The 27,840-nt window shown below is 41.0% G+C and overlaps 1 protein-coding gene across 2 annotated transcripts in view; it reads left to right on the top strand.

The window, feature by feature from the left end:
• Positions 1-7,187: 7,187 nt before the first annotated feature.
• The window catches only part of LOC308057052 (uncharacterized protein), a 38,563-nt gene continuing 17,910 nt past the window's right edge, over positions 7,188-27,840 (top strand). The window contains exon 1 of one of the 2 annotated variants that reach the window (XM_080373170.1): positions 7,188-16,665. In XM_080373170.1, coding sequence (XP_080229296.1) covers positions 16,300-16,665 — 366 coding nt within the window. In that variant the 5' untranslated portion in view covers positions 7,188-16,299. Of the gene's footprint in view, positions 16,666-20,754; positions 26,482-27,840 lie in introns of those variants that run through there. The other variant, XR_013925100.1, reaches the window with a different exon arrangement.

Here is a 27,840-nt window from a genome sequence, read left to right as displayed (position 1 = left end):
AATTCCCCTCTCACACCAGCTTTATGGTGGGTATTAAAAGCATACCTTTCCTACATAGTTTTGCTATCCCAGAACCCTGAGATGAAAGAATCTGTGGGATGATGGAAATTGTGAAAAAATGCCTGCTTCTGCCAGGACAGGCATGTGATTTACTGTGATGCTTGTGCTGAGGCCACCAGCAGTCTGATGTTTAACTCCACCGATGGTTAACTTCTCTAGGCACAACCACATGTCCACAGTGATTTTGAGATAAACTTTTGGTTATGCAAAGTCAGCCACTGCCTTTGTTGGAATTAAAGAAAGAGGAAGATGAAGTGAGAAACTGTTTTTCATGCGAATGTTATGTCATTCTCATCACCTTAACCCAATGATGACCTTACAGGAGAAGGAATAAAGTCACTAAGCAAATAAATTCTTATGTTCTTGGCAGTAGGATTTGCTTTGCAAACACAAATATTTGGCAAGTTTCTACATTTTCCTGATCAAAACTAAATTGAAAGCTGAGGAAAAAATAAAAATCAAAGTTGAGGATATTGAGTTGCAGTGACCCAAACACACACTAGCTGAAGTCAACAGGGTTTACATGGCTTAGCAGAAGCAAAGGCAGGAGATCAGACCTGCCTCTCTAAAAAGAGGCACAGTTTTCTTTTTTAAGGTTTACAAAGGGATCTTCATTTGAAGAGAACAGGAAATGAGCAGAAATTAAACTACAGAGACCTTATTGTACCTAGTATTTTCTTGTAAAAGGGTGTAGGTAGATGACAGGCACGTTGTTTTATTTGTGTATTTATGCACATGTGTATGTACATGCATACAGACATGCAAGTGCTTTTCCGCAGCAACAAGTTTCCAGCCTGTGTCAGTATCTCCAGGTGCACATAAGCCGTCAGAACCCTACAGCCTTAATTGCATAACACAGCCATATTACAAAATATTACCACACCAAGATCGTTTATATTATTTCATAACAAAAAGAAATACTCTTACAGAACATTTTTACCCTTAAGGGAAAATTACTAATTATTTAAAACATTGTCTCTGTGTGTGTTTGTATATGGTGTATAAGGGTATATGAACCTCATTACGGAAAAATGTAGGGGTGGATTAAAGCAGGATCTGTGGGATACAGCCCCAAGGTCAGAGGAGTTTCAACAGACAAGAATGTCAGAAGCTAAGCAGAAAATACCAGCATGGTTGATTATAATGAGCTCATTGGGGTGATGTGGTCCACTTAACTAGAGGGGAAAGTGGCTTTTTTGAAGGGGAAGCAGCTGTGTGGAAGACTGTCATAGGCCTGGTATAGGAGAGGTCACATCCAGAAGATGGCTTTGGGAGGCAATAGATGTTTGGGTCTCTGAGTGACATCCAGACACTGGTGTTAAAGTTCTGCATTCTTTAGACAGCAAGTGGATTGCTGACTTCTGAGACAAATTAATTCAGTTATCTGTCTCCTCTGTTCAAATCCACATTTGTTTCTTGCTGCAAGGAAATAGTCCTATTACTGAGCTACTATCTATGCCCTTCTGCGTTAAGAATCTTTTTCAGTGTGTGAAGCTTTCTTTTGGTTTTTTGTGTTTTGTTTTTTGGTGGTTTTTTTCATGACTGGTAAGAAAAAAGACCTAGGTTTCACAGTCCTGCTCATATAATTGCTTCCGTACTTCATCTAGTGACCAAAATGGAGATCTCCCCACCCTCAGGTGGGTGCCTCAGTTCCTGCCCACGGAGACTCACTCTTTTCTACATGTTTTTATGCATGCCCCATGTCCCTCTCAGTAATTTGCTGGTCAGTAGTTGAATTCCAGCAGTTTTGAAGATTTACCCCTCTAGGCTGAAGCACCCAGGATGCTTTCCTGTGACATGAAGAGTTACATCTCTTCAGGAAAAGAGGTGGTGACTTCTGATTGTCCCACATCCAGGGTAAAACCCGTATCAGCTCCAGCTATGCTGAAAAAGAAAGTGGTAGCTATTACTTTTTATATCAGCCAGACTCGGTGAGTGGAGTAGATGTACGCTGATGTACATGCATTACACATAGCTCCTCCAGGGGTAGGTGAGAGGAACACCTGGTTTCTATGTTTGAAGACTGGGGCCTGGGCCTGAATGAGGTGTCTAACCAGCTAGACCAAGAAAGTTTTATGTCATTCTGGAGTGCAACATTCAACACAATCCTGTAAGGGTTCAGGTGCCTTCACGGAAAGGCAAGGGCTGAGTGGGTTTTTGTTCTGAGGACTGTAATGTGGGTGCATATTTCTTCTTCTGTCTCCGAGAGTCAGAACTCACTTGTGTTTAGGATTTGCAAAATGCTGGTTTTGATATATACTTAGTCCTAATTCTTTTCTAGAATAGGCCTTATTTCTCAGTATCCTAAAGGGTGGTGAAATGTGACACACAAAAGGCTGTCTGCAAAGTGCATGGAACACCGCTATGACAATGAAATCTGGTGTGACAGTGGGAGATGTAGCACCTTGTGGCAACGGGACCTCAAGACTTTTAAGTTAAAACATGCATCTGGTGTGAAATACAATTTCATGAAGTGCATTTTAGGGCTTTTTATTCATCTCCAGAATTCTAGATTAATACGGTGAAACTAAAAAAAAATAATAATAATAAAAAAAAAAATCTCTACAGGCGGTGCCTGGGACCACAACACCTTCTCTCCCTCCCATGGAGCACTACCAGGAGGGAGTTCTCAGATGGCAAAGCAGGTTCTGGACGATGGACAAGGAGAAACTGTCCACAGCTCTTTCTCATGGTTCCACTGTCCTAAATTCTTGCCTGCTGAGCTGGAACGAGGGTATTAGCTTGGTGGAGTGGAAACTTCAGTATTAGTTGGAGGAATTCCCCTCACACGTCAGGAAATCCCTTCTTGGGCAGGTGTAGTAAGGGGGCTTGGGAGCAAATGTGTGCTCTGCTGCCATCCTTCTCCTCCAGCTGAACCATGTCTGTTGAGAAAGGGGTCTTTGTGATACGTCAGTGTGGCCTAGAGCTTAGCAAGTGACACTAGCAATCAGGGTACACAAGATGCTTCTGAGCTTGCTGTTGTATTGCATATGCAAAGAAGGCTAATACTTCACCCCAGAGGGATGACAGGACTTAATTTTTGTGTGTCATCTTGAGGCTTTCAAGCGCAAGGAAAAGCAGCAAATGCTGCTTTTGCAGGGCAGTGCTGGGAAATAGTCTGCGCTTGTGCTCATTCACCTGTTTCCTCATAATACAGGCTTCTTGTGAAATACATCAGAAGATATAAAGTGCACAACTGAAATTTGTCTGTTTTTGACAGATGCAACTTGTGTGGCAGCTAACACCATCCAAATATTTCCCATGTCTCTGATCCATATCCTGCAACCATTGCTAGCTAGTGAGTCCCCACGCTCCCTTTTTCTTCCTGCAGTCCCTTCCATGTGCCTCTCTATCTCAGCTATCGGTAAGACAGTATATGACTGAACACGCAGAAGACGGGAGCTTACAGTGGTCTGACCATGCAGGACATATTTTCACTGGACAGTGGTGGATCAAAACAGTAACTTGGTATATCATGCCTGGCCTGTTTGCTTTTCAGGCTTGGTATACCACATCTTTCTTCTCTTCCCCTAAACACAAGCATACCTCTGCACATAGGAAAGAAGGCAGAGCTCCAAGGCTGGTCAGGTTACCCATAACTACTAGTAGAGAGTTTATAATAAAGAACTTGCTTGCAATTGCAGCTGACAATCAGCTGAACTTAATTTGTGAGTGACTGAAGGGAGTTAAAGATGCAGCAGCTGAGAGAGGTCTTGCTTTTACAGCACATATGATGTGCTAGCATATCCCCCATTCATTACCATTTCCCTGAGTAGGCTTCTCTTACAGTGTTCTTTGAACTGACTTGTGGGGCTGCACTTGCCAATTATTTCAATAGTCAAATAGATGACACCTTCTGCTAACAACTATTTATATTATTAGGGTTTTCATCCTTGGAAATGAGAATAAAAGAGGTGTATATACTAAAAATTGTTACATAATTGCATATACCAGCTATCTGCAGAGGCAATGCACGTATGCTTATGTCTGTTTAATAAGTATGTAAAATCAAAAATTGCGCTGACTGTTGATGTCCTCTTGTTCTCCAAGTCATTTTCTACTGGTATTATAATGAACTCACAGCTAAAGTTGCATCCAAAGATTACCAAATGGGTCAACATGTGCCAGTTTGTAGCTGTACGCTGCTAGATTGCTATTACCGGTTTAGGCTAGCACAGCAAAAAGTAGACCCATCTGTGCTCATGTTGTATGCTAAAATTAACAAATGCTCATTTTTGGGAGTCCAAGCAAAGAAAACACTGTTTCTTGGAAAAATTTTATTAAACTACAGATCGGTTCTCTGTTGTCATTGGTGCTCCGGTCAGCATGCAACCTCTCCCCACCAGAAGCAACTCCAGGTGGCATAGCATTGCTCAAGCTGATAGCAATACTCTGAAGAAGAGTATCCTGTGCAGAGCACTCATTTATACCTCTTCCCCATCAGATAAAAGGTCTGTTTGTACAGTAAATATTGTGTGTGACATAGTGTTTCGTAGTTTTAGCAGATGTTGGTGGCTTTAATGTCTGGAATGGCATAATTAACATTAAAAATGCAGTATACCTTAAATTTAGCACTAGTATTTTCGAAGTAAATTTAGAAGAATTGGCAGAAGTACTTTTCAGGTGAGCAATAACTGTGTGTGTAGCTGAAGGGATGACTCCGGGGAGGAATGATGTGTAATTCTGAGAAGTATACATGAAAGTACTATATATATTTGTGTATCTTTAATATGTTTCTTATTAAATATAGACACCAATATATTCATACATATTTAATTAATATATTCACATATATAGCAGTACGCCTATCATACCCTCATACATGAAGCATATTTTAAACACTCTTTATGAAAAGAAAACAGGCTTTGTATCTGGCTTTTCAGCAATCTCCTTGGGACCAGGAAGTGAATTTGGGCATCATGTGTGACTTGTCTGGTGCAGTCACTAAGCCTAGCATCTTCCATCAACACCAAGGCTGGCAGCACAGCAGTCATTCCAGCTTTCCTGAGCAGCTCTGCCAGTGTGGCACAGCCCTACCTGTGGGGCTGAAAGAATGGTTTAATGGCTGTTACTACTCTCTCAGGTTTGTCTGCTGGAGAAGGACACCCAGCAGTGATGGGTTTTGGTCAGGAACTGATTTGCCCTATCTGGCTGGACTAGAGCAGCACTGTGTCACGTATGGTCGGCACACATGTTCTTGGTCAAAAATCTTTGTGTGCATTACCAAGTTGCAGCTGTCTGGCTTCACTCAGTCCAGCTGTCATTTTGCAGGGCTAGGGTATCTGTCTCCTGACTTTGGCCAACCAGTTAACATTTAGCACTTGTAACTACAATGTCAATCTATAAGTTACAGCCTCAGCAAAACCGCAGCTCATAGTCTGGCAGCTGAACTATCATTTTCAGAGAAAGCATGCTTTTGTCCACTGTAAATACGTAAGACAAAATTTTGGGAGTCATTTCCAGTTTCCTTTTCAGTCAGAATTTCTTCCTTGCACTCACATAGTCTTGCAGTGTATAAAGTGATACTCTTGTTCTTTATCCTCCTGCTCAGAAGGAAGGAGGATCTGGAAGTTGTGGACAATTGGTGAAGAACACAGAGAAGAAACCCCTGCCTTCACCTTGAGTCAGTGGCGTAACTAGTCCATCTTGAATTAATAGATTCTTGCCTGCCCCTTAAAACAGAAACTGGGTGTGGTGGTGGTACTTTCTGAAAGTAGAGTCTGTACTTCCTAAAAATGAAGTTAATTTATCAGTGTAAGCACTATAGAGTACCAGCATGTAATCTTCTGCATCTCCAGTGGAATTCAGAGCTCCTTGTCGTTAGTCAGGATGAGGCCATAAAACCTGAGTAGGTATTTTTGACAGCTTTCAGTAAAACGGATTCTTGTAAAACTGTATTTTGCCCTGCCTGAGAGGGCGTATTGTCTTTGTCCCCTGTCATGTTGTTTGAAGGACAGAATGCAGGAAATAAACTGGTTTGTTAGCTTGGAGCTCTATTGAATGACAAAAGTTGAATGGAAATCCAGACTTAGTATAATAGTATTAATTGTATACGCAGAATATACTGGTTTGTGTTAGTCATTCAAAACCATTCCTCCTCTGAAAAGGCAGACAAGGAAAAGTTTGCATTACATGCAGACTTACACATTATTGGACTTTAAGTAACTTGACTAACTGTGGAAATAACTACCCATATAAAACTTGGTAGGACTGGGACGTTTTTCTGCTTTATTTTATTCTTCAGGATAAAAAAGCATCTTCAGATCTTGAAGTTCTTTATATGACTTCTAATGGGACAGAGTTTAAAGGTTAAATCTTAGATTTGTGTCTCATGGTTTCTTTCAGCTGCTCCTATGCCTTTCTCAACCACAGTATTGTTCATACTAGTCAAACTGAATTTATCTGCAATCAGGCACTTAAGTTTCATTAATGCACAGATGTTTTTCTGTGTTTTAGCTGACAAGGTTATATAATTTCCGGATGCTGTTTATGTGGCACAGTGCAGCACAAATAACCCACACAAAGCTCTGAGCTGTGGTGCTGGATGTTTCTGGTACCTGCAGCAATTTGCTTCTAAAGCGTGGTAAAGCAGTCAGCAGTGCGAACTGACCTTCATTGCATTTCCTAGAATGGAACATTTTGCAGTGTTTTTTTGTTACGTAAAATTTCTGTTTCATCAGTATTTTACTGATAGAACTTTAGCAAAGACACTGTCTTTGTGTTGCTGCTGTCTAGCATGGTGACAGCTCAACCCTGTCTCCTGTACTGACTCAAAGTGTCCTGAAGTGGAGAGAAGATCCACGCAGCAGCTTGCTGTGTGTCATACCTGCAGGTCTTTTCTGAAACCAAACCTAGGCTAGTTTTCACTTTTGAAGGACTTTTCACCCTAATACCAGAAGCATTTTAGGAAAAGTGGAGGCTGTTGCTTGGAGTCTGTGAATGTAGCTTTGCTTAGCGTCATGAGTGCTAACTGAGATTAACTTGAAGGTGGTGGGACAGCTGCCTTGGGCTGTCTGCCAGAGCAGAACTGGTTCCTGAATGCTGTCCCCCTTGGTGTCTGAGGCAGGACTGTAGGCAGATTGCTGGGTTACCGGTGTGCACTAAACCTATACTTCAAAGCTGACATACTAACAACAGTTTAAAACTGAAGTCTTGGTTATCCATGGGCTTCCTGAAAGTGAGTGCCACTTTGATTGGTCTTGTGACAGAGAGCAAGAATTTGTTTTTTATTACCTGCAGCACCAATTCTGTAGCTCAAAAATAATATTTTTATTTAAATAGAAAATGGTAATCTACGGCAACATAGAAAATTATATTTTTGTAAAGATAGCTTAGAGAACCATTGAGCTGCAGCTTGTGGCCTTACAGTCTAGGATTTTATTTCCTCTAAATATACTCTATTCTGTTTTCTGTGTGTCTGTCATGTTGAATAAGCAACAGGCAGCGGGCACAGGACCAGGACCCTGTATCACATGAAACAAAACAGGCAGCTCTGAATTATGAAGCTAGAATGCCATCAGGGGCTGCTTTTGCAGTCACAAAGTCTTGGAATCCTGAGACAAGAGTTGCAGCCTCTAACTCAAAATACGCTCAGGGTTTTCTTCTTGCATATAGTATGTGGCTTTCTAGTGCCTACTTGGTGTCTTCTGTAAAACAGTCTCACCTTTCAAATTTCTTTTTGCCCTGCCTCAGGTTCCTTCTGAGCGATCCCCCAGAATCCTTCTGTTCACCTCTTTGCTGTCCTTTACCAGTGCAGCTTTCTCCGCTGTTCTGATGGCCGTTCATCACAGCCAGAGTCCTCCTGGCTGCCTTGGCATTACTGCTCTGCTTGGCATCAGAGACACAGGCACTGGCAGCGATATACTCAGGTCTGCCACCTTTGCTCTCACTTCAGCATCAGAGCAGTCCCCAGCACTTGACATTCAGGCTCTCGTAGGATCCAATTGCTAATCAATCACACGCCATTTGTGTGCTGTGTGCTGTGAATGAGAAAGGGAGAATAGGATCCTGTGAGAGTAAGCAAGCTGACTCATGTAATTGTCTGGCCTGGTATTATCTCGTCAGCAGTAGATCTGAATAATTCACCGAAGTGATGCTACTACTGCAATTAAAAAAAGGATTATTTGCAAACGCTCCCTTAAATTATTGTGTATCACACTTCTGAGAATACATTAAAAGGTTCATTTCGTGTTACACCTTCCTTAACTCAGGGCTTAATTTATCTAAATTCTGTGGCCTATCTGTTCAAAGGCATGGTTTGGCAGCTGTCAAGGTTGGTGTGCCAAATTGTTGATGTCTTTTCCAAATCCGAAGTCAAACAGATATTGCTGATGGGCTGATTGGTGATGGCTTGCGCCTGGGACAGATAACAGTTCGTGAGCCCACCAAACAGTGATGTATGGAGTTCCCCATCTGCTCGTGTCCCACCCATAGCATGCATGCTGTCAACTGCTGGCTCTGGCAGATACAAAAATACCCCTGCCCTTTAGCCAGAAAGATGGATTTTGTGTATGTCTAAAAAAACCAGCTGTATGATGTCATCTGCCAACAATTAATATGTCATGAATATAATTGCTAAGAAGAAATTCCACAAGATTTTTTAAAAAGGTTGAATTCTTTTCAGGTTGCATTGTCGTAGTTACCGGCCAGTTGAACTGAAGATGTACAGGTGATTATTTTCTTCCTAGCCTGCCCTTGCTAAGTACTTAGAGAGTACTGTTTCAGTGAGAATTAACCAAATTCTTTTTAAAACGTAGCTGTTGATCTGTTTTCAGTGTTATTTTGTCTGAAGTGAATTCCACTTCTCTGATGTTTTCTGTTTTGATTCTTAAATACTGTGATAAATGTTAGGGTCTATTAAGTTTCAACTTTCTATTTTTGTCCGTTAGTAAACACTACACCAGATGTGGGCATGAAGGTCCCTGAGAAGCTGAGGGGGTTCTGCTTTTATTCAACAATTTTAACTTTCATAACTGAGAATTTCAGCTCATTTTTTAGGGTAGTGTATGTGCTGTTTTTTTTTTTTTTTTTTTAAGAGCTGAGCAGGCTTACGCAACTTAGTTTGCATAAGTGCAGTGAGTCATTCACATTTCTTTTTTGTGTGTCTCTGTATGTTGTATCACTTTATATAACCTTTTTTTTTTTTTTGAAAAAAGACTACTGTGAATGCTAAGAATATATTTTCCCTGTAAAACAAGAAAGAAGTGTGCCTATTAGGCAGATGGCTGCTTCTCAGTGATGTCTCCTCATAGATGCTGTTTTCCAGGAAGGCATTTTGGTAATTCTTGTTAAGGCTCTGGTTCTTCAGTGGCAAAATTTATGCTGGTATGTGAAGGTGTAAGGGGAAGGCCAGGTAGCTCTGTCCTTTCCCCTTTGTGGGCAAAGCTGTGGATAACTCCACATGATAATACTGATTATGTATATGTACATATTTATATAGGGGTTTCAAATATGTAGTCCTTTCAGCATATTGTAGCTTCTGCTTTATCGCATTGCTTTCTACCGTCTAGGGAAGCATGGTGCTTTTAAAGCAGAGTACTTCTGGGCATTGTTGGAAGAAATTTGGGGCTTAAATCCTTCACATAGCTATCAGACACAGGTGGCAAGCATCCCCCTTAGGCACACTTTCAAAGAAGTCCGCTGGACTTTTTTGACACACTTCATAACTGTGTGATCAAATGTGCCATGAATGTCTGGCTGCTTGGAATTTATTGTTTTTAATACAATTACAGGTATTAATTGCCAGTACAGTTAAAGAGCTAAAATTGCTGTGATGTTTTATATTTACATGTTTTGGATGTGTTTTCCTTGACATGGTGCTATATAACTGTGGCAAGGAACTCACTGTTGGTCTTCCCAGAAGGGGAGACTGTGGTTCCTGGTGCAGAGGTGATTGCACAGGTCTCCTTGCCCCTGTGGCTGTTCTAGGGCTTACCATTTCATTTCTCTCCAGCTTTCTGCTGTACCATAATGTTTTCTTATCTGATGTACATCCTCTCTGGCCATGCTACAAATCCTTCCCAGCATGGAAAGTTCCCCACAACAGTTTCATACCAATTACTTCTGTTCACACTCAGAAATCCCTCCACTCTGCTCTACAGTTCTGTGTTTTACCAAATCAGATTCAGGGCCTCTTCCTTTCTATAACCCAATTTTTATTTCCTCTAAAATTCATTTTAGTTTTCATTTGATTTCAGTGGCATCCTACGTTTTATGCAAGAAACCATCCTCTTCCTTGTTCATTCTTGTGACAACATTTTGACAACTGTGGTAGTCACTAAAATAGAGATACTGTGTTTTCTATCTGATGCAGAGCAGATGTTTGCAGTTGCAAGATAAGGCAGTGTTCATCTATTGCCTAATTAGCAGATTAGCAGTATCTGGGGTCAGCAGAACTTCCATGAAATATTCAGGTACTGGTTTTAATTATCTATGGTAGTGTACTCAAATGGACATTAGACAGGAGTATAGGACTTTAATTCATCATTAAGAAATTGGATTCACATGGGGAATTGTAGTACCTGTCTAGCCTCAAAAATAGGAGCAACTTTCGTGAATGTACTTACATGTGTAAAATGAGGCATAGACTTAAATTCCTTGCTGGATTGATGTTTGGAAGAGCAGCTTTACTGGTTTGGGCTCTAAATGCAATTAACATAGCCAGAGAAAAAAAATACCGAGTAGGAGTCACCTAGATCTAACTGTTTCTTCCAGCAACTGTTGACCATAAGGCACCTCCTTGACTTAGCAGATAATAGTTGACATGACACCTGGAGATAAGAAAGATCCTGAACTTGTGGAACTCTGTACAAATAGGAAAATTTTCCTGCTCTCACACACAAAAACTACAATTGAGAATAACTCTTTATATCTAATTCCCTTAAAGAGATGTTTTCCCATTGCACACAGTTGTGGTCAAGATCTGTATGGGCATAGTAGTTATTCTCACCAGCGTTTGATTGTGTCAAAGGACCCCTTTTGTGAGTGGGCAAATAACTAAGTTGCCTACTCTTTTATATTAATCATGACCCAAAATGTGGGATGCGAGAAATGGGGGTCTCTTAATAGTAAAATCATACAGCAAATTCTTTAACATTCACTCTCGTGCTTTAAATACAATGAATAAATTTGCTGATTCTCAAAACAGCCCTTGAAACCCTCTGTTTCGAATCAGTCCTCTGTCCCTAAAGGGCATTATCCTTGTGCTCATTTTTATGCCCATGCTGCATAAGGCTATTACATTACAGATGCCAATGATACAAGCCAGCCACTCAATGTACCACATACTGTAAGTGTATCAGGAATTAAAAAAGTCTCACTAGAAGGTGAATGTCCACTTGCATGAAAGGATGGCCCTTTAATGGTGCATTTCTGTGCACTCCAGACACAAAAATGGGTCTGAAGAAATGGCATGGACTGAGCACATAAGTGATTATATGGTTTATTCAGGGAAATACACCCTCTGTTCTTAAAAGTCATTGAAGCTTGAGTTGAAATGAAAGTTTCTCTTCCTGCTATTGCCATTTTGCAGATTTTTCACATAATTTAGTGCAGAATCAAAGCTTTTATTACTTACAGAAAGAAAGAAATAAGTAATTAACAGGCAGAGCATTAAAGGAAAGAACAAAAGCTTCACAAGTCTCAAATTAATCTTTCTCTGTTTTTCTGTTGCATTCTCATCTGACTGCTTGAGCACCACTCACTAGAGCTTTTCAATTTTTAACAACTGAGTTTTAGAAATTTCACAGGAGTTCAGCACAAAGCAAGTAACTTTCTATAACATGATAAAGTAGGAATAATTACACTTTAAGTGGCCCTTATGTTTCCAGCTGCCTGGAGTAGAAATCTGGGTCACTACTCCACTGAGCAATAACGTAAGACATCAGGGCACTGCTGTATTCCAGATAAATTGCCCTCTTCCTACTGAAGTCAAAGGAGTGATCCTTCTTACAGCCACAAGTTTGTTCTGAGCTTGTCTGAACTCTTATCAGTGATATGTTTTTTTATGCATAAACTAGAAGACTTGTGAAGATTTGCATTTTAATATGTTCTTTACTTACTGACTGGCCTTTGCCTCCTGTTCATTTTAATGGAACTTTTTTAAAGATTGCCTTCTATAAGGCAGGAAAACTGACTCAATCTATTTTGGGTATCAGTGACGTGAAATGTATATGAAAAACAGTATATCCTTCATCTTAACCTAGTAGCCTCACTGCTACTATTACTAAAAGCATATGGCCAACAAGTTAACTCAGTAGCAGAATAGGTAACATGGTGGATATCAGCTCCTTTCTAAAGTTTACTTATAAAGCTTCTGAAAAACTCCAGACTGCCATGGAGAATTTCCTCTCAGAAGGAACCGAGGAGTAGAGCATTGTTTTAGATATTCTTTGGGTTGATTCTTGGCACCAATTTAGCCTGGCATGTAGAAGTCACCCCATGCTAAGCTCCTGCAAGGGTATCATTTTACATTAACAACATATCGGGAAGCAAGTATTCAACATTACCAGCCCTGGTCTGGGTCACAGGCTTGAGATAATGCGTATGAAAACCCCTTTTTAGAGGTACATGGGAGGGGAAAAATAAACTTCAGCAACCTATTATTGGAGACTTTTTCTTGAACCATTTTTTATTTGTGAGCCAAATACTGCAGTAATTAAGCTGCAAAATTAAGGGAATGTGCTTTGCTTTTAGTGGAAATTAACATTGGTTTTCTCCAGGCATTCAATCACTTAACTCAGTTGTCTTTTTATATTATTCAAATGTGATACACATTAGTCAAACATAAGTGGTTGAAGAATCATGTTGCAGAATGCCTCTTGAGAGAGAAGTATGTTATAAACATTTCTACTAATGGAATATTTATGTTAATGTAAATTAACTCCATAAGGGTGGCAAATCCTTTGAAAGGTGATTGCAAAGTTCCTGATGCCAAGTGGATGCTTTTATTATTTCGTTACTTGTACAGCACAAGGAATGGTGTACAGACTTCTTCTGTAGCCACCAAGGACTTTGCAAATGCAGTTTGGTGACCCTCAAGAATCAAGGCCAGTCACACATTGAAAATACAATGCAGATTTATGTGACGCAGAAGACACAAAGGACATTTTGTGGAAAATATTGCAAGAACTGTGATCTAAGAAAAAATGCAAGATGAACTAAATCTGTAGGAGAGTAGAACAAAACAAAGTGCCATAGCTAGCAGGCAGCAGATACAATTATATTGCTAAGAGATAGTCATCATTTTGGAGTGGGTGATCAGTTGCCAAGAATATTGGGGATAAGGACCTAAAAATCAAAGGAAAGTCTACAGCTATTGTTGTTTCTGTTTCCTGTAATCCAGGCTGTGGACATTTGCTTAGAGGCATGAAATCTGACTAATGCTGGAGTGATGCAGGGGACTGGTGACAGACCTCGCCTGGAAAGCATTTTCATAGTTACAGTTGAATTCAAGGCCCAAGTGCTTTTCAGAGAGTGGTCTAATGCAAGCTTCACCACTGGAAGCAACTGCTTTGCAATCCCCTGCAGATAACCTGTCTGCAAACTCTGAACTTTTGCGTATGCACATGTACATATACATGTATGCATATATATACACATATATAAATATATATATATATGATATATATATATATATATAGTACACACTTGCATCCTGCCATGAGGAAGACGATCGGCACGACAGCTTCAGGGATGGCAAAATGAAAGACAGTTGCACCATCCTTGGGAAGACTGCAGCAGCTGACAGAGCCATTTCTGTTGTAATTGCTTCCAGCTCGCTCTCTGTGCTCTTGTGCATAAGGGGAAACAGAAGCCCTAGAGGTTAGGGACGGGCAAACACCAGTGAAGTTGTGTCCAGGGTTTCTAGGCAGGTGGGGATTTACCCAGCTGCCTGTTTTGAAGTCAGGGGTTTTGTTTGCTTGTTTGTTTTTGCAGCATGTAAATTTGTTATCAAAATTATTTATACTGCACAAAGCACTCTTTCAACTATGTTTTATTATTTCAGGAACAGCAATGATAAGATCTAGTTCTTTCCAAAGAATTTGGTATGCCACATCTCCCAGATGGGATCAGATTACAAAGACAATTCAACTCCCAGTTAGGCTTCTCAGTGAAGTGGTTAGTTTTTTGACAACACTCAGCATCCAGTGGGTCTGGTGTTCATTTTCAGGAATGGGAGCTGGTGAGCAATTCTGAAAATGTAACCTTTTGTTCTTAAATATTTGTGTGTCTTCTCCCAATCCCATTTTCCATGAAGTTATGTGATATTTTTTTGGTTGTTATTTTCAGTTTGTTTCCTTCTTGATAAAAGAAAACTAAAAGTTCTGCAAGACTTCCACTGCATTTCTGTGCAGTGGGATTTTCATATTTTTGTGATTATTTTTTTCAGATTTTTTGTGATTTTCATTTTAAATGCAAGTGTTCATAAATACATGTACAAATCAAACTACAGATACCATGATGAGTTACACAGTAAAAAATACAAATACTAAATTTAAAATGTAAGTTTTTATTTGTATAGCCAATTAACATGAGTGTCTGATGAATCACAGTAAATCCACAAACACATGCTGAGCTGGGATTTTTGCACATGTAAATCCATTTGCCTTAATGCCTTGTTTCTTGGATATATATGACAGCTTTTATATGACAGCTTTCCAAGAACTACAGGTGACTTTCTTCAAATGGAAATCAGTATCGTGGCCTAATGTGCCTTAAATATCCCTCTCTTACAGATTTTTCTTTAATTATAATTTTATCTCTTGGAAGATCCTCCCACTTTCAAATGTTGTGGAAGTTGTTACGTTCTAATCTCCAATGGATACCTGTGAATACTTAAAAAAATACTCATCATCGAGACAGACTGGTATGCTGATGATGCCACATGATGAGTCCAAGACACCTCTAAATCATTGTGACCAATGTTAAATACAAACTTTTTTCCTTGCTAGCAACACCTTACCTATCAAATTATTTCTGTCACTGTCTTTCCCCAGAACTTATCTTCACCTGTCAGCTCTGCTTCCAATCTTCGTGGTACACACCATGCCTTTGGCATTGACCCTGAGCATCTCTCCCAGCTTCTCTCTACATGGTGATGCCACTTGTGAGCTTCTTGTTCCAGTGCTTTGCAAAAACCTGCTTTCTTTACTGTGCCAAAAAGGCACTCATCTCTGCACCAAATGTCCTTAGCAAGAAAAGTCAGCTTTGGTCATGATTTCTTTTGTCCCATTCTCCTTCCTCTCATCAGCTGTCTGATTCTTATCACATTACCTTTGTCCTCCCTCTCTTTGTCAAGTTGACCTCTGTAGTTTGGATGAGTTCCTGGACAGGCAGCAACTCCTTTTCATGCCACTGTAGCATGTCTGGCACATATCGGAGTATTAGCTCAGTGTATTAAGAAGTTTATTTTGATGCAGGCAGTGATTAATAGTCACAACAATTCATGAACTGTTACTGGTCTGTGTCAAATGTCTTGGTGTGGCCTCTTTCACCAAGAAGGCAGTAAGCATGGCTAACCTGCAAGTCAAAGCGAAGGCAAGCAAGGAGCTGTGACTTCTGCTTTTCACTAAATTTTCTTTAAGTGTTACCTCATCTTCCCATGCCACCCCCACACCCTTCATCTGTTCACATACTTGTTGCCTTCTTGGTCTGACTCTGAGCTCAGTGAGTCAGGGACTCTTCATGCTGGTGCTTATTGCTACACCACTTAGCACAGTGATCCGTATCTTGCCTCCTCCCAGAGTTCCTGAATGCCATGTTAATGCTTTGCTATTTAGGAGGTCATAACAGCAAAGGTGGTGAAGGTGGTGTAAGATGGAGAGGTATGGAGGCATTACGCTGATCTTTGTTCCCCAGAAGTGGTCTCTGGTGCAATGGATGAAAAAGGGTGGGTGGGATGGGAGTCTTCAGTTCCACGCACACACACACACACCCCGCCTCAGCTGAGCTCTGCCTGTTTTGCGGCCCTTCAAAGGGTTTCGTTCCTCAGAACAGACTGTCTGGCCCCTTTCACAAACACTCAGATCAGTTTCAGCACATGAAGAAAGAAAAGGTCTGGTTGCATGGTGCTGGAGGAGAGGTAGCATTGCATAGCTTCATCAGAAAGCTAACCTTTCCTTCCATGGTTCTGCTCTTTCCCCTCCTCCCACTGAGCCCTGCACAGAGAGATTAGTGATCAAACTGTAAATCCCCCAAGTAAAGAAAGTAGTAAACCTCCCATCCCTTCCCCAAGAGGACATGTATGCTGACAACAGCCTCATTCAATCTGACACCTGTTTCACTTTAAAACAGGCCCCTATAAATAGAGTGAATGTAACCCTAGGTGGCATTGCAAAATATTATGGAAAATGTGGCTTACAACCCTGTGAAGAAGGGGGAGTAGAGAGAGTGGGGGTGGGCAAAAAGACACTATCTACCATAAAAACCTGGCAGCTTCATGCAAGGGCTGTTGCTTTTAATTTAAATGCTCATTTCTTACTCTATTTTCAGATCCTCTCTGGGATTTTAGGAATGTTGAGACGTGCTGGTTATAAAGCCCTAAGTACAAAATGGTCACGGATGGCTGGAATGAGGCATGTTCTAATGGAAACAAATCACTTGTCAGTAAGCAGTCTTCAAACTTTTGAACAAAAGCTCAAAAGGGTCAGGGAAAAGACATGTTTGTTGACTTAAAATGGCTGGATGCAGGTCGTCAGGAAAGCACAGGCTTCTATATTGTTGAGGTAATTCTTTAGTTCTAAAACTGGGGTTTGAAATGAGGTTAAGTACTTTGATGGCAACCACAAATGAAAGGAACAACTTACATTAAACAGAAAGCTTACACATCTATAAACTGAAGTGTGCATGCTACCAAAATGTAAAGCATGTACACCACTGCAAAGCAGCCGCAGAGTGAAGCTCAGCTGTGGGAACTACATTTAGGCGTACAGACATGAATGTTTGTGAGGAAGATGATGCTATATGTACTGAAATTTAGAATGATGACCAGTATTCCTGGACTAGTAATGTAAAAGTAGGTGTCTGTGATTGTGTAGCTTAGCTCTGTAGTGATTTGAGGATAAATACAAATCCTGAGTTGGTTTATTCAACTTTCTGTAGGTTTTACTGTTAAATGGAATTCTGCAATGCTATTGTTAATTTTTTTCATTTGCTTGCAAGACCCATAAAATGAGGTTCATGACCCCTGCACCAACTATAATGAGGGATCAGCCTTTCTTTTTCCTGTGAAATATTTTGTGCTGCTGTGTGAAATGAATAAAGTTGCTCTATAGTAAGTTGTATAAGGTAGATGAATTATAATCTTTGTGGAACTTCATGTTGAATCTCGTAATTCTATTGTAGGTTGGTTTCATAAGAAAATGAGGCTTATGCAATCTTTCTTTGTAATCAGTCTGTGTGTCTGCTAGTCCCCCTCATGAGCAGCTTCTGAGCTTCTTCAGTCCTGAGCTGGATTTGCAGAGGGTTTACAGATAACTACGTTTTGACTAGACTTACAAAAACTGTATTCTGACTAGAGGAAGAGAAGCAGAGACAGTGCCTCGGCGGAGGGGAAGGCAGGTGAAGCGCAGGGGTCAGCTAAACAGTCAGCACAGGGGTCCTTAGCCCAGCACACTGTTTTGTGCATACAAAACATGCACAAACCAGGGATACAGCAGGGACTGAAGAGTGGTTTAGGCAGAGTCGACTGGGGAAAGAAAGCTGATGGGACAAGGACTTGACCTCTGTAAGTAACCAGGTTTAATTTCAGTGTTCACGGAGTAATTTCTTTTTCATATGGAAAACAGCAGCAGAAGAAAAGGGAATGACTGTGTGTGGTAAAATGGTATGTGTGAGCTTCAAAGCACAGGGTAGGCATTTGGTGTTTCTGAGGTTTACTCCACAAAGTAAACATTATTCGGCTTTCAAAGGGAAGAAACCGAGACACTTTCTTCACAGAGATCTGACTTGCTCAAAGGCACCAAATGACTCAGCAGCAACCAGGTACAGCATACAGATAGGTTTAGGTAGCTTAGAATCATAGAATCATTTAAGAGGGAAAAGACCCATAAGATCATCAAGTCCCACTGTAAATCTAACGCTAACAAGCCCACCACAAAACCATGTCCCTAAGTGCCTCATCTTTTAAATACCTCCAGGGATGGTGACTCCACCACCTCCCTGGGCAGGCTGTTCCAATGCTTGATAACCTTTCAGGGAAGACATTCTTCTTAATATCCAGTATAAACCACCCCTGGTGCAACTTGTGACCATCTCCTCTCATCGTATTGCTTGTTACTTGGGAAAAGAGTCTGACTTCCACCAGCCTACAGCCTCCTTTCAGGTACTTGTAGAGAGTGATAAGGTCCCCCCTGAGCCTCTTTCCTCAGGCTAAACCACTGCAGTTACCTCCGCTGCTCCTCACAGGACTTGTACTCCAGACCCTTCACCAGCTCTGTGGCCCTTCTTTAGACACACTCCAGCACCTCAGCGTCTTTCTTGTAGTGAGGGGCCCAAAACTGAACACAGAACTTGAGTTATGGTCTCACCGGTGCCGAGTACAAAGGGACAATCACGTGGTGGCTCCTGGCCAGCACCTTACACAGCTTCTCTCCGTGTAAACCTTCACCCACCACATGTCCTAGCCACCCCAAATATTCTCCTTCCTCAAGGCCTTGGGACTCAGCAGTGCTCCTCACTCCTGCCTTTTGGGTTGCTTTTTGGGTCCTTTACGTCTGCATCTGGTAGTACAGCAAGAGGAGAGCATTGCCTGTTTAAGCCCAGCAATTTCTTGACATCCACAAAGGCTGTTGTATGTGTTGCCATGACAAGAAAAGCAGCTTCCAATTGCCACTGGTTGTTTTGCTTTTCTGCCAGAAACAAGGGGATGTTTCTGAAGGAGGATTGTGAAGTGGCAGAGTGGCCTGCAGAGAGCTCCAGGCAGCGTGGACAAAAGGGCTCTTGTTGGTACCTGAGTTGGCTAGTTTGACATTAACTTGGGTTTGTCCATAGCATCCTGCCCCACCCACCGGCCTTAGATTTGGCAGCCGATAGTCATTGCTGTTTCATACTACTCTTCTTTCCTGACCTGTCTGTCACATGAAGGACACCTGGAGACTGTACAGAGGAGTAATCCTGAGAGGCACTCCATCTCTTCTCTTCAGATGCTACACTGCCTGGGAGAAAGCTTATTTAGTGGATTGAGCTTCTCAGCATTGGTGCAGATGGTTTAACAAACACATTGTATTTGCAGTAGGAATTGCATTGCCCTTATGGTACAGAGCATCGCTTCGGTCCTGCTGCACCACTGAAGTGCTGTGCTGAGGCCAGGTGCTCCGTCATACACTAATCTGGGTGCTGGGGTAGAGGAGAGAGTAGGCAGGGAGTAAGGATTGCTTCCAGTACCACAGCTAGTTTGTATATAGAAGTGCAGCAGCACTAGGAAAGCAGTACAGGTTGCACGGAAGGATGGGGGGAGGTGAGGAGGGAGCAGGGAGAGGGGGACAAGCATACTACTGCAAATTGCTGCTTTTCTGCTGCATCTTCCAGTAAGACAAGCTGATTTCTCTTTGCCCAAATGAGCATCAGATGGGGAAAAACACTTTTAGAAAACTTAAGCCTTGATAGTACATTTATTTCTGGGACAGCGTTATGCCTGCTGCTCATGAGACTTGAATGTAATGTGCTTGCATGCGCACACACAGTTTTTGATTTTTATCACGTGGCTGCCAAAAATAACATTGAAACATGTTAAGTTAAGCATGCCGTTATAACACAATAGCACTTCATTAGGGTTCAGGGCAGCTCAGGTTTCCTTCTGACCCTTTCACCAGCAGGAGAAGGACCCCACTCCTCTTGTGTGGGAGGAGTGCAGAGGGCAAGAGAAAGGAACAGTGCAGCCTCATGGCGTTTTATTCTAAATGTCAGCCATGGCCAGCGTCCCCTGGTGAGCTCCCCAGCATATGGATTTAGACATGTAATTGTCTCTCACAGTGCTGAATTTAACGTAAATATGGTAATAACAAATTGAATGCTTCTGATTTGTCTCTAATCACCTGAGTCTTTCCTCTGTAACTCTTATTCTAATCTTATTTTCATAACTTGCCACTTCTCTGACTTTCAGTTAACACTTCATTTACGTTCTTCACTTAGACTCAGTAGGTGTAGCCTTTTGAAATTCTTCCCTAATGTGATTTTAGTGCTGTCACTTCAGTTAGGGGCAAGGTAATGACTAATCTCTGTTCCCGTAGCTCTGTTGCTATGTTGCATAATGACTTTTCAAAAGTTCTAGATTAATGCAGGTCAGTTCATAATTTGGGGCCACATAGCAATACAATGCCTGGAAAAAATCCATTTCTAATCTGAAGGATCTTATGGGAGTGTTGCATAACTTGAGGAACATAGCTCATTAGCTAGAAGTCTGTAGAATGAGGATGGGCAAACAAAACCTGATTAGTATCACTGAGAAAAAAGAAAAAAAAAGTTTTGCTTCTTAAGTACCCTTCTCACAATACAACTTTGTAGTCACTCCAGGTAATGGTATATGTTGCAAGCAAACACCTCTGCTCTGGAGTCCTGTTTCTGGAGTCCTGTCATTTACCTAGACTCATCCTACATGTTGGTACAACACACCCTTTTCTTCGAATTTCCTTGCTAAATGTGCTAGGTATGGCACTGCCATAGGAAATCTAGCTGTGCCATTTGCTCCATTCTGCCATCTGACAGCTGTCAACAGGCAAACAAAATAAACAGAAAGTGTAAATCCTGTGGTTTTCCTAGCACAGGATTTCCTAGGCTTTTTGATGAAGTTGATGGAGGAAAACACAGCAGCTAATATCTATAAATTGTGAGCACTCTTTCTGCTTAGAATATATTTGGTTTCACCCTGATGACAAGATAGTTTTTTTCTTCAGCTCATTATATAATGAGAATTCAAGATAAGATCTTGATAGCAAGACCACAGCAGTTATCAGGGAGTCCCTGGCACGGTAGAGAGGGTTGTTATGAAATTGTTTTTAAAAATAATTCTGGAATCCTGCCCCTCTTTCTGCTTATTTTAAGGTTTGTATGCAATGTGTTGAATGTCTATGACCTGAATTATGTTGCTAGTGGATCCTCCCAGCTGGTCTGTCCAGTAACTGTTGACTAGTATGATCATGTTTCCGTGTTAAAAGTTCAAAAATAATTTAATGATAGCTATGTTTAGTGCCATCATTTTAGCACCCATATGACTTAACTCTCCCTTGCGCTTTGCCTAAGACTGTACAACAGCTGTGTTGTACCCATATATGTCCCATCACTTCAGGCACAGTCAAGTTTTTAGAAAGAGGGAATTACACTGTCACAGATCACTGCATCTTCCTCAGCTGTATAGGCTCTAGTTTCACTACAGAGATGTTTGTGCTTTCTTTAGTCTTCCTAAATCTTTGGGGGGGAGAAAGTGAAAAGTTTCCTAAAGGAAAAGCTGTAGTGATTCTTTTTAATAAAGTTATTCCTTTCAGGGTGAAAAACATTAATTTCAAGACAGAGGATTTCTTCTTAAAATGGTGTATTGCCTTTGTTATCACTTAAGTGATTCAGGGCAATATTGATCAGTTTATTCTAATAATAAAGAATAACGTTGTTGAATTAACAGTTGAAAGGCATACACCTTCCCATTAGAAAGCTTATGCACAGAGAACCTCTATTGTTCAGGGATAATTATTTCTGGAAAACCTCCTATCACCTGTCTTCCCTACCTAGCTGCTCTGCTATTTTAATGCAGCTGTGATTGGGTATCAGTTTGCATGTTAGCAGTTCTGTTTATAGTAATATAAAATGCACCATAGTTACTGGCCAAAGTTTGCTCTTAGCTACATTACTGACAATCAGGGTAAGTTGGCTAGTAGCATCGACAGATGCAGAGCTGTGAATAGAATTTGTTTGCCTTTTTCTATCGGTCAGGTATCTCTTCTTGTTCATTTAAGAATACATTCTTTTAATTTCCATACATAGTGAAATAGTGTTTCTTATGGCCAACATCGGAATATTTTTCCATCAAGTAAGAAATGCTCTTGATGCAGATGATGGTGTGATCTGCTGACATGAGTGGAAGGGCAGGCTGTAAAAGATGAGTATGGAGTGTGATGTCTCCTATGTGTCTCTAACTGGCATGTAATACAAAGCCCCCCCTGCTGTGCCTTGTGTTTGGATTTTACAGAACAGCTAGTTTAGGGGATTCTGTCAGACACAATCTTTACCATGGGAGAGGCAGGAGAACCACTTTTCCCCACTCAAGTTCCAGTTCAGGTATAAAGCTGTCATATTTTAGCCTTCAAGTCTGTGTAGCAAAGATGTATGAGTGAAGTCCACTCAGGGCCATGCATGGATTTAGCCATCCCTGGTGTCTCTGCTTTTGAAGTCCAGGCTGCAGACTGATCCTGTAGGTAAATCTGGCTGTGCTGACAATTCACCTCAGAGAGGGTTATTTTTTTAACCTGACTCACATGACAGGCATACTTCAAAACCCATCTTGAGGTGTGTAATCGATCATCTGCTCCTCAGAGCTGCGGTCTTCATCCTCAGAGGGAGGACCAGCCACTGGACCGCTAGGAAGGGTGTGTGGTCTGCCACAGCTGGCTGCTTGGCTACTGTTCCTGTCTAGTTATAAAATTCATTCTGGTTAATAATAAATTCAGTTAAAAACTAGCTAAATAAAACAGCCTGATGTGTCTTGTCAAACACAGTATTGTGGGGGGAAGCCAAAAGATGCTTTTGCTCCCAGTTTTCTCAGTCTTGTTTTGCAACACTAGGCAAACTGCCCCTGCCCCGGCTCAAAACAAATCCACTGTCAGTCCTGCTTGTTAGACAGACAGATTGCTTTGGGAAGAGCCTGTATTTCAGGATGTGCTTGTGTGGTGTCCAGACAGGCCTCAGCTGAGACAAGAACCTCTAATACTGTATGAGCATCTGTGCTAGGTGTCACCGTTACAGCATAAAATGAGCCAGTGGGTCCTTGGATGACGAGTACCCTGCTCGCTCTGTCTAACCTGCAGTAGGTTTGGGAGGCAGCATAGGAAAACTAGTTTTCATAGAAGAAACCAGGTCTCCAGGGAAGAGATAATGAAATGAGAGGGGCAAGATGCTGTTGCCTTTGTTAAGAGGGTAAAATTCAGTAAGGCATTTGGGGTGTAGAGTAGAGCCTGGTTTGAGAGCAAAGGTGTGATGGTTGCAGCTGACACAATAGGAGACAGCAAATCAGTGAAGTGGCTCAAGTAAAGGTCCAGATTTTTCACCTGTTCTCTACAGCCATGGCAGGTCAAAACACAATTACCCAGGCTGAGCTTGCAGGGCTGAGGGGTCGTCATCATGCTCAGGGCCTTTGCACTCTGCCCAAGCTATTACCGACCACAAATGCAGAAGTGATTTCCCCTCCTGCTGGAATTGAATGCTCCCTGCCTTGAGCTCAAGCCCCATGGGAAAAAATTGGAAATCAGATAATGAATCAGTTTATCTTCTTCTTTACTCAGTTGTAACTGTTAAGTAATTCAGCTGAAACTGGAGTTGGAAGATTGCAAAACATGTTAGTGTGAAGAAAATGAGGCCAATAACTTTTCGGTCTAAGAAAGAAGAAAAGCTGGGCAACTTTATGAGGGCATTTGCTCAATCTGTTGTAAAAATTTAAAGAAGAGTCAAGAGAAGAGTGCAGAAAATGTTTTAATAGTATTAACACTTTATTTTATTTCCTAGCTGCTTTGGTCTGTTCTTGGCCCTCCAAGTAAAACATTGGGAACTGACAGAGTCCAGAAAGCAGCGCTGAAAATCATTAATGGGATGCTGTCATTTGCTTTACTGGGAAAGTGCTTGTGGCTAATAGAAGTGCTGTGAAAGGGCCAGTTAGCATTATGGATGGAAGTGAAATAGAGATTAATAAGATTAAGATTATTTAATTGCCAGACAATACAAAAATTAGGCTATGCCACATAACAGAAGGTACAGTACAAAGGTAAAGACTGAGTTACATTTACTAATCTTTTCTCTAATACAAGCACTTAAGTACATACCATGAAATTTAAAGGCAATGTTTCTAAAAAGGAGGAAAAAAAAATACAGTTTATACAGTACATAAAGATATAGGGCATCACAGTTAGCATACAGCACTTCAAAAAAAGGATTAGACATGTGTCCAAACAAACTGAAGTAGGCACTTGAGTTCCATAAAGCAAATGGGCACTTGTGGGCATTTACCTGCATTTGTGATTTCCAGCCCCCTGAGGGCTGATGCTAAATGGGTGATTTCACCCAATAAGAAAAATCAGGTGCTGAAGTTATTCCACTTACTCATGTGGTTTGCCTGGGTGACTGTAGCTACATTGCCAGCTGGCTGAGCTGCAAATCTAGGTAGGGAACACTCAGAGCATTAACTCTTAAAAATGTAGCAGTGTGTGTAAAAATGAGTAAATGAAGGGGTAGAGCTGCTGTAGCTACACTAACCAAGCAAGCTTTCATACTTCTAGCTGTTCACCTCTGTCACATGTGAAGACAGATCACTTCATGAAATAGGATACTAGGGATTGCACGTGTATCCAAAAGCAACATGAATCTATTACAGATTGGTTTTGCTTGCTGTTGTAGAAAGTATGGTCATGTACACAGTCTTGAAAGAAGGTAGGAGTGAAGCCAGCTTAGAATTAACCACACTGAATAACTTGCACATTTTCGGTGAAGTCTTTCATGTATTCTCTGCTTTTCAAAAGTGAGCAGGGGCCAAAACCAGCCACATCACTTGTACTTACTATAATGAACTCCTGCTTCTCTGCAGTCTGAATCTGAGCCACTATCCTACACATACCACATCATAAGAAACCACTAAGCCTAACCATGACACCAGCACATTCATGTCTTTAGAATATGTTCATTACACTCACATTAATAAATGAATATAGTGTTACAATGGCTGTGCCATTAAACAACACCTGTTTGATACAATGGAAACAAGGCACTCCATGATTAAATATATTATCTTCTTGACAAAGAACTGCACAACTGTTTGGCTAGAGCTCTGAAGCAAATGGTTTATTTACATAAGAAAAGGAATTTGTATACATTTGATGAATGACAGAATAATTGCTATATATGGCAAAGAAAAGGGTTGTAAAATACTTCATATACTCATTCCTGCTACTACAAGTAAGTAGGAAGGGCCTTGACATAGTTGCAAAGGTACCTTTCTTAACTACTGCAGCTAGGCAAAGCATATACAGGCTGCTGGCAGCATTACAAGAGTAAATTTTAATCCTAGAAATCTTAGCTGGAAACGGTCTTGTACCATGTGTTCATATCACCCCCGGGAGCACACACAAAACGAGTGTCTTGCCCCCTGGAGTTTCAAGGGTCTCAGATGTGGATCTTCTACCACTGCACTTGGTTGTTAGGTCCAGGTGTTAATAAATTCCTGACAGAGGTATCTTTTTTCCTCTTTATTCAGTGCACATTTTTATTTTTCCTTGGTTTCATTCACATTAATCTCATTGTACCTTTCTAAACCACGCACGGATATGGGTCTTGGCCCTAGGTGGGCAACCCCAGCCCAAACCTCTGTGGAAGCAGTGGGGGAAAAGTTAGAGGCTGGAGCACACTGAGGTGGGCCCTGTACCTTCAGCAACAGGTTGTGGGACAGAAAAGAAGATGAGATCAGAGGGTTATAGACAAGATACCAGGTAAAGGCAAGGGTAAATGGTAATTTTCTACTTCAGTCACCACTGCTATACAGACATGCATGCACATACACAAACTGTGAGGGAGAGACTTTTCATTGCAAATTTCCCTGAAATTGCTTCCCTCAGCAGTTATCTGGAGCTGAAAACTAGACTCAAAAGTACATGCGCTGTCCCTCCCGCAGTCTGAATCTTGCTGCCCTGGTAGGAGGAGGGAGATGGCAGCTTTCGTGCGATACAGTCACTGAAAGGGTGAGAAATAGCAGGTGAAGAGAAGGATCCTGGATGGGTGGGGAAGCACAGCAGGTTCTTGATTTAGGAATATCCATGTTTAGAGGTGTTGATCTGATTTGCAGAAATACTAAACTCTCACAGCAGAAGCTGATGGCAGTGAGAACCATATTCAGCAAATACAGAGTGCTATCAAGTACTGAGAACTGTAGTTGGCATCTCAGACTTGCCCCCCAAATTAGCTTACAGTGTGGACAAATTTGACTTTATTCTCACTGAAACACAGCTTCTTGTGCATCTAAAAATGGTAATAATGACATCTCAGTTTTTGTAAATGTATTCAGGTTTATTGAAAAGAAAAAAACCAAACAGAAAACAATGTGAACATATTACAATGTAAAAGCCAGATAAAAGCCCAAGAAAAAGAAAATTATCTTTTGCTTGTAGGGTTGAAAGGCATGGAGCAAATGACACCTGAGATCCCGTGCCGAATGAGTCTGATAAACATAAGTATCAGGTAACTAACTGCCCATTCACTGGAATAAGGCACGGTTCCAGTAGAAGAATGTCTGACCATTTTTTAGATTATGTACCCGCCTGTGGGTATGAGATGTGTAACTGAACATGGCCACAGGAACCGAGCTTGGGGAGCATGGGAGAGGGGGGCTTAATTAAGAGGCAGTGGAAAACCTGAATCCTGCTGCTTAATTTGCTTATGTTCAAGGACTTCATTTTGTGAGTCTTGTTATTCTTTTCACACTTTTCTTCTCTGGTGCAGTTTATGGGTATGGAAAACAACAGCAGCACTTTCTGAAAGACAGCTGGCATGGCTGATTCTTCAGAGCACATGACCACAAACCAAAACTTGCACTGCCAGCCTACATTAATCTTCACTATGTCTTGCATAGATCAGTGACCCATCAAAATGTGGCAGTGTATAATGACTCCTCCTTCCATAAACATTTTCCCTCTCTTGTAGCTGATTTTTATATCTGGACAGTGTACTGCACTCTGCATTAGTAACAAGCTCCTCTTGGTTCATAAGCATGCCCAAGAAACAGTGATTGCCTGGTGAAGATTTTTCAGCTAGCAAGCAGGGATCTTAGTAATGAGATCTTGCACAACATTTGTTCACTGTTAGCAGATCAGAACATTCCTTCCCAAACCCTCAACCTTTAAGTGGAAAAAGGACACATCGCCCTTCCAAGAAGACACAGATAGAATGGTACAACTTTTCTGACGTAGACAAGGAGGCCTAAAAGAAGCAGGTCTTCTCATATACGAAGACAAGTAACCACAATTTTCCTCTTCTTGAAGACTTTTATCAGTAAGTTTGTGCATTTGTGTTTTGGAACATAATGCATAGCAACCATGTGTGGGCAAGCAAGATGATCTACAACTACTAGTGCTTTCATACCTGATGAATACGACTAGAGCTCATAAAAATGTTATTTGATCTCATTTCAATTATTCCTAGCTTTATTTAGTAACTGAATATGATTTATCAAAATAACAATGATAACTACTGTATTTACAAACACAGCATTTTATCAAAACTAGAAACTGTAGATATGCCAAACAAATATCCTAAATGTGGGGAGGGAAGGTTAAAGGTTATTTCCATTCCCCCTTTTAATTGCTAACTGGAATAAAAGGAGAAATGAGTGCACTTAATTATTTTTCTAATATGAATGTATTTCTTTTCAGTGTTTCATTTCTTTCCTCATTTAACTTTTCAAGGATATTGACATTGATAAAGCTGGTGGCAGCACAAAAGAGAAGGGCAGATATTGTTCCTTCTTTAGATTATCCTGAAATTCTGATCATCACACAATTTCTTGCATCAAATGACCGTAAGAAAACAGAGGGGGAGAGA

The sequence above is a fragment of the Falco punctatus genome (assembly GCF_963210335.1).
Source record: "Falco punctatus genome assembly, chromosome: Z".
Classification (NCBI taxonomy): domain Eukaryota; kingdom Metazoa; phylum Chordata; class Aves; order Falconiformes; family Falconidae; genus Falco; species Falco punctatus.
The sequence above is the reverse complement of the archived record's forward strand: the minus strand, read 5'-3'. Positions and strand labels throughout refer to the sequence as shown.